The sequence below is a fragment of the Ctenopharyngodon idella genome, chromosome 10 (genome assembly GCF_019924925.1).
Source record: "Ctenopharyngodon idella isolate HZGC_01 chromosome 10, HZGC01, whole genome shotgun sequence".
In the NCBI taxonomy this organism is placed as follows: Eukaryota; Metazoa; Chordata; class Actinopteri; order Cypriniformes; family Xenocyprididae; genus Ctenopharyngodon; species Ctenopharyngodon idella.
In genome coordinates this window covers 16,693,661-16,703,640 of record NC_067229.1, presented here as the reverse complement: position 1 = coordinate 16,703,640, position 9,980 = coordinate 16,693,661, and the positions used below count along the sequence as shown (strand labels likewise).

General features: G+C 35.2%; 1 protein-coding gene across 1 annotated transcript; it reads left to right on the top strand.

Moving 5' to 3' along the window:
• The first annotated feature begins 612 nt into the window (after positions 1-612).
• Positions 613-9,697, top strand: si:dkeyp-34c12.1 (uncharacterized protein LOC570187 homolog). The gene is made up of 8 exons (XM_051908473.1): positions 613-1,017; positions 5,742-5,850; positions 5,994-6,115; positions 7,202-7,300; positions 7,408-7,604; positions 7,952-8,015; positions 8,108-8,170; positions 9,041-9,697. The coding sequence occupies exons 1-8, from the start codon at positions 781-783 to the stop codon at positions 9,317-9,319; spliced, it is 1,170 nt and encodes a 389-aa protein (XP_051764433.1). The 5' UTR covers positions 613-780; the 3' UTR covers positions 9,320-9,697.
• The last annotated feature ends 283 nt before the right edge of the window (positions 9,698-9,980 follow it).

Genomic DNA, 9,980 nt, shown 5'->3' with positions numbered 1-9,980 from the left:
TTTCATATTGTTCATACTGTTGAAAAAATGTTTTATAAAATAAATTGACATAAATAAATAATAAAAAAAAAAAATTCTAAACAATTCAAGTTTGTACTGTCGGGTTACTTTTGAAACATTCGATGAAACTGAAATTCTCAATTTAAAATGAAAATGTAATTTAATATTTTTTTTTTTGCAAAGATAAAGGATAAAATATGTTTGCAGTTACATATTAACAAGGTCATAGTCACAAAAAATCTAGCTTGTATTGAAAGTAACTATGTGCAATTTATGTTCAAAGTGAAATTATACTGAAGCCTTTCTACATTTGTACAAAATACCACCTGGTATTGATAGACCACACTTGTGAGTTATTGACCACAGCAAAAATATATCACTGTTTAAACATTATCTTTTAAAATTACATTTTTGTGAAAAATGATACTTTCATCCCTGCTCTCCCACTTGTGTAGAGGCCTTGATTAAAATTCAATTTTTATACAGTGACATGTGTTATAGAAAAGAAAAGTAATATTTTCGAGCGAAAATCAGCTAAAAAGCTAAGATGTACTACATCTGTCATGAGTTAAACAGCTTGATAACAGTGAGAGCTACAAGTAGCTTGTGCTGCTGTTTAATATTGCCCCCTAGTGGCCTCCAAATGCTATTACTACGGATCAGCACATGGACTCTGCTTCTCTCTCCCAGAGCTGCAGTTTGAGAGTGTCAAGATTGTTGCATTGACTTTAAGCCAAACCCAGCTATAATTTAGGAGCTAAAAAACACAGAGCAGCTCATATGAGCTCGATGGGAGGCAGAATTAAACGCACCAAAAATGTGCGTAATTTGGATTCGGATGATGCGCCTTCACTAGCGCGATCAATAATCGAAGAACATCCAAAAATTATACCTGCCGGGCGACAGTTAGATAGGACACCTCCATCCAAAAATGAAAGAGTCACAACATACCAGCCCAGCAAACCAGATGGTTCTCCAGCATCACAACAAGTGGTCAAAGATGAGCCATGTGGCCAGGTAAACAAACAAACATTTTTCAGTATTTAAGGGCTATTTTACAAATACGGATGTGTAAAAAAAAACAAAAAAAAAAACACTTTAACAATGTATTAACAATGCGTTTTCTACGTGATAATCTAGACGTTTTCTTTTCGTTTAGCGTAGGCCTATTCCTTTTTTTTTTTGGCCTGTCCTCACTTCTGTTTCCAACTTCTTGATGCATTAGCAACTATTGGAAATGGACTGATAGGCTTGATTTCTTTTTATAACCCCTATGGATACAAATAATTTTTGTGTGTCCGATAACCAAATGAACACATTTTTTAGTTATTGTTTTATTGACGTAATGATTAAATGAACATGGGTGCGTTTCCCGAAACCTTCTTAACGCTACGTCGCTCTTAAGTTGTATTTAAGCTGTACCTTAACGTTACGTGTTTCCTTAAACGTTCTTAGTTAAGTATACCTTCTGTAAGTCATATGTTCGTAAGGTTGGATAGGACCACACTTATACCTTATCACTGTTTATAGTTCACTCCGCTAGTGGCCACAACTGTGCAAAAAGATTCTTTACATTTCAGTATTAATGAGCAATATCACACGAGTAGCCGTAGGCCATCACAGCGTGCTGATATACAGCCATATCACACGGCTATGAGTGTCATATTTCGGCACAAGTGTGAAAATAAATAAGAACAACAACAACGGAATGTCTTTAAATACGTTCTTTTGTGAGGAACTACTTCCTTCTGTCATTGATTCAAATCTCAAGTTGACAGTTTAACAGTTGAGCCCAAGCCTCTATTACTAATTATAAAACATAACTTTAGAACTAGTAACGAAGGAACGTTGACTTGCTTCATTGAAGCTTACAGAGAAGAATATTAAGGTAATATGAGAGAGAGATTGACTAAATGAGTGTATTACCTATATCTGATATAGCATCTAACCCAAATGCATTCAATCCCCATTTTGCTCTGGAACAAGTAATAGATTAATAAGACCAAAGACTGCCCATTTGATATACCCCAAATTAATTATATTTTTAACCACTACCTACATAAGAGCCAGCAGCAAATACCCGAAGGACTGGCCGAGATGAAGCTGTTCTCTGCGGGTACATGAGCGCTGAACGGCCGCTGACGGCCTGGAGCTCGCATCTGCGAAAGCGTCAAAACAAATGGTAAAATAGGGGCTAAGATTAAATATGAGTCACATATTTCAGGTCTGCACAACTACATTCTCGCCTTAAAAACATTTGTGGTGTAGTATTTGTAAAAAAAAAAAAAAAAAAAAAAAATACGGTGGTTTTGCTCTGACTGCTGCCATGACAGTCGCTTCAAGCGGAGTGATACAAATGGTGAAAAGGTAGGAGTGCTGTTATCACTAGAATATCACACGGCTCTCAGATAATCGAATATGTGTTCAGTGTTCAAATAGTCCAATTGATGTGTTTTCATGCAAAGAATACAGTGTTTTCATGCAGTGATACAGCGAATAGTTGTGCTAAATCAAAGGCCGCGCCGTCCAAGGAGCCATTTAGGCCACGCACACACTGTAAAGTTTTAAGAGTGACAACCGCATTTAAATGCAGGTGTGAATCCCCTAAATTATCGTTTGGAATGTGTACGGAACACAACTCACTCCCAAAACTGTGATGATTGACACAGTGGTAACAATACCACAGTTTGGCGTCTTGCGTATTTGGTATCCGCTATTCTGACTAAAAAAGTGACAAAACACCCGTTCAGCAATTTTAACTAAAGCACAGTCGATGGAGGCATAGTGTCTCGTTCCAACCCCAGTTTTAGCTCCAACCCCAACTAAACACACTTGAACCGGCTAATCAAGGGTTAACTAGGCATACTAGAAACTTTCAGGCATGTGTGTTGAGGCAAGTCGGAGCTAAACTCTGCAGGGCAGTGGCCCTCCAGGACCAAGTTTGGAGACCCCTGGCTTAAAGGCTGTTTCACATAGCACGCTCTTGCAGTGTTGCCATGTCCACTTATTATATACAGTAAACGTTTTGGGGGTTGATGTCTAAGCTTGGCTCATACAGCAATCGAGTTTATGGGGTTATTAAAGTGAGCAAGTGCGGATCGCAATATAGTCTTATTTTCAGCAGAAAGTATCTACTATTATTTCGCTTTTTTAAGGGCTTATTCGCCAATTTGCTTGCAAGATCTGGCAACACGAGTCAGCCTCGTACCACTTTCACTGTGACTTCTTGCACCGCACACAAACGAGACATAAATCTCTGTTGCAGATTAAAATACATATTTTAACATGCATCAGAAATGTATCTCTCGTCTGTCATCTGTCATATCTCTTGTCGTACGTCATTAACAACTATTTTTTCAGTTCGGTTCCATACACACTGCGTAGAATTTTTGTAAATGCGGCTGTCGCTACCTGTATTTTTTGAATTGCGTGTGTGTGTACAGACCGCAATTAAGCACTAAAAGGTGAACTGACAACCGAATTTAGTTGAAAAAATAAATAATTTTATTAATTTCATTTGTATAATGTGTAGCCTATGTTTTTCTTCTTTTTTTAATAACAAAGATAAAATGAATAACAAATAATAACAAATAACAGATAAAAAATAATGACAAAGATTTTTATCTTCGCCACTTTGGCCTAAATGTCTGCCATTTTAATTTTATTTTATATTTTGTTATTTTGTAAGGATTTGTTTTAAAATAGGGAAATTAATTTGGCTGTAATGCTCAGTCACTTGCAAAATAGTAAAAAAAACCATGAAGAATCGTGATAAAAATCGTGAATCGTGATTTTCCTGAAAAAAATCGTGATATGATATTTTTGCCATATCGCCCACCCCTACGTGCCACTTTTTATGAACAACTTCCCGCTCTCTCTGTGGGCTGGAACTTGATGCTGCCATTTTCATGGCTATGCTTTCCCAGATATCTTTTTTTGTTTTGTTGGACACTGTTGTCCGAAAACTCAAAAAAAAGTATATCTTTGTGGTGTGCCACCTAGTCTAATAGTATGGCGTAAAGTATTAGTATAAAGCTGGGGGCTCTCCTCTTTCTGTCTTTTTTTTTTCTCCGCTATATTAGCTGTTGATTATATGTTTCGTGTGTTGCGCTTTTATTGAGTAGGTCATCCAATAACAGAAATTAGTGATTTACACCAATAATGTGGCTGCTGGGTAATCAACCCTGGTTGTGGAGTAAATGAAGACACTATGGCAAATATATTATAATAATATAAATGACCCTTTCAAAGGCCAGTGACGGCATACTGCCAGTTAGTGTAGCAGGCTGAGGCATGATACGTTTGGGCATGAGGTTGCACTCATTTCGAAATTATGTAAAATATCCAGGGTTGGATTTAGTTTGCAATTTGTATTGATTATTTTTATAAGATCCCATGAGTCCTGATAAATGCAATTTCAGGTATTTCTGAAGTGCTTCTTTTATAAAGAACACCGCTTTCTCACATAACGCAGTGAAGCAGCCCCTGCATAAAGTGAATGCAGACCCTCATAAAGTCATATACACCTAGAATGGCTTGAGGGTGAAAAAATCATGGGGTAATTTTCATTTTAAAATGAACTAATCCTTTAAGCAACCTTCTAAGGTATAGTTCGGGAAACACGCCTAGAAAAGGTACTTTAGTTAAGGTATACCTTTAGAGTCTTCATAGCGCACTTAGAGACAACATTTTTGGAAAACGCACCCCATGACACCACAACAATAAAAACAATGTTTTTTAAAAACACAGGCACCATGGAAGGGTTTACACTCTAAAACGGAGTACAAAACAGACACACACACACACACACACACACAGACACACACACAAAACACACTATAATATACACATACATTAACTGGTGTGGCTGTAACCATATGGCAAAATTGAGACAGAAGACTCAAATAAGAGGTTGAAATCAGATTGATTAACCTCTGATAAAGCATTCCTGTTCATTTGTTACATTTTTGCTATGTGATTTTGATGTTGTGTAACTGACATTTCAAACTAACATTTAAAAAAAAAAAAAAAAAAAAAATCTTTGTCTAATGTCTAAATATATATCCAAATCCACAACTTAATAAAAATAAGTATATCTAAAAACAACTAGAGAATTTATATAGAGAGCTATATAGGAATGTAGTGGTTAAAGGGTTAGTTCACCCAAAAATGAAAATTTTGTCATTAATTATTCACCCTCATGTTGTTCCAAACCTGTAAGACTTTCGGTTCGGTTTCGCAGCACTCACTAAATTCATATGGATTTGTTTTATGATCTCTTTATGAACTTTTTGAAGCGTCAAAGTTCTAGTTGTGAAGGCAGTCTATGGAGGAACAGAATGCTGTCAGATTCATCAAAAAGATCTTCATTTGTGTTTCGAACATGAACAAAAGTCTTATGGGTTTGGACTGACATAAGGATGAGTAATTAATGACAAAATTTTCATTTTTGGGTGACCCTTTAAACCATGGCATTACAAATGTTTTTCGCAACAGATGGCACTAGTTGAAAATTGTAAATATCAGTTTAAAAAATAGACTGATAATATTTATATTGATAAGTATGAAGTAAAATCTAGCATTTTGGCTTTATTCCCTTTCTCTCTTTTTAGATTTTTCTTGACATTAAAAATACTTTAACATTTTTATTAATTTAGCTTGAGATGAAACAATGCAATTTATTATTATTTTAGAATTTTCACATTTTTAAGGATAACATTTCTTAATTCATTCTTTCCAAGGAAATAACTAAACACATTTCTTGCAATGGATCAAATGAAGTTCTCCAGCAGCCCAAAGTTAAAGATGAGAGGAAGTCCATCAGGAGGTCTAGTTCTACAGCTGCATCAGGTGACTTCATAAGAAATCATATTCACATCTCTCTCTATGTTTCTACGCATTGATATCACACCACATATATGCACTGGTTCTTGTTGAGTTTGATATTATGATATATTATTATTGCTTTAACATTCACTTTTATGGATATCCAGCAACAAGTGGGAATGCCAACCCTGAAATCTTCATCCAGGGAATGCAGGGATACCAATGGACAGACACAGACCTGGACTTTGTCTATCAAACCAAACTGAAAAAGCAAGTTCAACAGGCGCAGGTCAATGAATGCATATTTTCAAAATGTAATATTAGTGTACTGCATAGTATACACTAAACACTGCCTACTATTTCAAAACAATACATGTAATGCAATGCTAAACCATTCCAACTGTAGCAAGTGGTGTCCTATTGAAAATATGGTTATTTAGCCTACTATGTGTAATCCAATGTTTGTCAAAAATCAAAGTTTATATATTACTTATTAATGTGCATATGCACATTTTTTGCAAATATAATAGGTCACCTGGTATTCTTTGAACACAGAAATTTTGGATATGTATTATACAGAATGTGTATATAATGCATACTGTATAAATGAGTAGAATGGTATTATGATATTTTGAACGTAGCCAATGCCACATCCTCTCCTATTTTTCCCATTTGTGCTCATACTGATTATCTACGATGGCGTTTCAATGCCATCTAATATTACGAGAATTGTTGTAGCAATTCAAGATGAAAGTCCTAATATTTTGAGAATAAAGTCAAAATTATGAGAATAAAGTTGTAGAAATACGGGACTGAAGTCATAATATCAAAGTCCTTTTAAAGTCCCCATGAAATCAAAATGGTGTCAAAAAGTTTTTTGGCTTTTAGTATGAATATGTAAGCCTTAATGTTATCTTTGTAAGATTAGTTTCCATAAAATTCCAAAGCGAATTTCCAGCCAAAATAAATGTATTATTTATTTATTTTTTTTTACCATGCAGATTTAACTAAATCCTCCACATCCATGCTGTTGGAACGGCTCTCTATTCATTGTGATAATCACACTGTTACTCGTAATACTGTGATTTTCCCCCCTCTCGAGTTGAAATAATCCTGAAATAATAAAAATAAAGTTTATTTATGCAATATTCTCAAAATATTACGACTTCAGTCCCTTGTCGTTTTTTAATTTTGACTTTATTTTCAAAATATTACGAGTTTAATCTCGTATTGCTACAACTTAATTTTCGTAATCTTAGATTTATTTTATTTTTTACATGCCACTAAAACAACGTAGATTATCTGAATATTATCATAAGATTTTCTTTTTCATCTTGAGAATTGAATTGAATTTTCATGACAATATTGTTTACAGCAAGAGTTAATCGATGTGCAGAAGTCTCTGAAGAACACAAGGCAAATGCGGGACATGGCCCTTGCTAAACGTGACAAAATAAAAACTGAGCTCTCTAAGGTCTGACACATTTGTGATGCATTTTTCTCTTCAAACACGCCATTTTTATAATGTGATACTTGTGAAACACCTGTCTGATCTCAATACTTGTGGCTCTGGTGTTTCAGGTGTCATCATGCGAACGTATACAGCAAATTTCCATGGAAATACTTCTGAGGTCGCACAGCTCTAGTCAGCTTGAAGGACTTGATTTTAAAGCTCTTATTGCTAAACTGAAGGTTGCTGATGTATGCTGCACTACTGCTGAGGAGAAGACAGAGGTCAGCAAACTCAAGACAGAGGTGGAAAAAGCACAAGTAATGAGGTATTAACCCAGCAACTTGTACACAATGATTTTGACATTTTCTAATGGTACTTACCTATGCAGAACTCGCTAGCATGGTGCTAGGATATTGCCATGCGGTTGCTAACATGTTTTGGATTGTTTTAAGCACATTGCTATGCGCTTGCTTGAGTGTTTTGATTGGTTGCCCACCCCAAAGCCTTCTTGTCTTGTGCCCCGACTTCAGTATATCTATGGGATGTTTTTGCCAGTTTTATTGTGCACCAGAAGACTGTTAGCTCAATTGCTAATTTAGCAATTGTACACCTCTCCTCAACAAGCTAATGCAGATTAGCAGCGTTTTAGATTTACATTTATTTTGTTTGCAGAGAAAAGGAGGAGCAACTCACAAAGGACATTGACAGTTGTAAAGAGAACATAAACCAATTCAAGGTGATTGCTAGAAAGAGCATGTCCTCATTATATGAAATTAGTATGTGTTTAATTTGTTGAGCTAAAGACAATCCTTTTTTTTTTGCGCAAAGGTAAATGTACATTCCCTGACAGCAGAAATATCTGCACTGGAATTCAAGATGTCCAGGAAAGAGGTTAGTGGATCACTTTTGACCACTGTTTGCTATTTCCTAGCTGATAATTTTAGCTCTTTGCAGACATTCAAACAAAATAAGTCTTAAGGGCCATTCACACCAAGGAGGATAATAACTGAAATAACTATAACAATAATGTCAACTATAAAGTTTTAATAAGCATACTAATTCTATGAGAATAGTGAAGTCCACACCAATACCACTGAATCACTTTCAGAACTTTTTTTTTTTTTTTCTAGCTGATGAACAATAAAAACATTGGCAGCCAATCAGATGATTTAAAGCTGCAGACAACAAAACTGCAGCATGCTTATTAGGGCTGACAATATGGCTGAAAAACTAAATTTGAATTTTATACTTAGATATTACTAATATTCGAATATTATATATATATATATATATATATATATATATATATATATATATACAAAAGCTTATAAAAAGCTTTTTATAAGCTTCATCATATAAAAGCTTTTTTTTCCTAACTGAAATTTAAATATTATTTTTATATATATATATATATATATATATATATATATATATATATATATATATATATATTTAAATTTCAGTTAGGAAAAAAAAGCTTTTAGCTTGCCTCCTGAGGCCCCAAGAGAGAGCAATGAGCAAAATATTAAAGCACCGCATTAAATTGTTTATTGTCAAAAATGTTATATTAATATAATATTATTAATATTATTATATTATAATCAAATATAATTTTGTAAATTGCATCACAGCCCTAACGCTTATAATAAAAGTTATCGTCGATTGGTGTGGAAGCTAATATAGTTATCGTTCTTGGTGTGACCAGGTCTTTAATCTTTATCCACAAATTTATAGTCAATGACATACTTTTGACTCTCATAGGAGACAAGGGAGTCAGCTAAACCACGGCAAAAAGTCCACAGAAGCCCTAAACCCTGCGCTGCCCCTTCTGCTCCTAAACCCCTGAAAACCCCTGCAGCCCCCAAACCCTCGAAAACTCCTGCTGCTCCTTCTGCTCCAAAACCCTCCAAACCTCCTGCCACCCTAAAAGCCCAGACTGCCTCAAAACCCTTCAAAGCCACCACTGGCCCAAAGGCCCCAGAGGCTGATGTTGGTGGCCTTCGTCGCTCTAAAAGAATTGCTGCTAAGAAAGAGAAGTGAAGATTCTGCTCAAAAACACTTCAGATGAGTGAAGTTCACCTCAGGAAGTCTTCTTCCAATTTTCTTTCCCTAATTTACGACAAACCTCTGTTTGAAAACTTGTTTTACTTAGCAATGACTTAGTTTAGACTTTTAGACCTAGAGGGAATAGTGTTGTGCCCTCTAGTGGATATTTGGAGTTTAGTGTTTATGGACACTCAATGGTGGTTATTCACGAATCTGATACACTTGTCAGAATTTACCTTACAGTTTAATGAAACTACATTAGGATGTCCTGAACATTAATGTGTTTTTTTGTTCTTTTTTCCACATGTTAAGAGTGCTTTTTTTTTTTTTTTTTTATCTTTTGAAGATGAATAAATGTTTGTGTTGTAGAAATCCCTGGCTTCTTCAGAATATCTGAGAAATTCAGACTGGTCAAGGTGGGTTTTGAAACATGGATGCTTGAACTGGATTTTCCAGCAGGCGGCCTGCTTTTACCTATAAACTGTTTAGCTATGTAGACTTAAGATACTTTTCCAGCCCAAATAAGATATGGCGTGTTAACATCAATTAACTAATTTCTTTGTGGTGCTTTCTTAAATGCCAAAAATAGATCGTTATATGCTGTTTTCATTTGATGAATGAACAACTTTAGCGTGCCTGAACGTATGGTGCCTCC

Coding starts and splice junctions, on each gene's coding strand:
- si:dkeyp-34c12.1 (XM_051908473.1), top strand. CDS start 781: ATGAGCTCGATGGGAGGCAGAATTAAACGCACCAAAAATGTGCGTAAT. Junction 5,851..5,993: donor TAGTTCTACAGCTGCATCAG/GTGACTTCATAA, acceptor ATGGATATCCAG/CAACAAGTGGGAATGCCAAC. Junction 8,171..9,040: donor TCAAGATGTCCAGGAAAGAG/GTTAGTGGATCA, acceptor TGACTCTCATAG/GAGACAAGGGAGTCAGCTAA.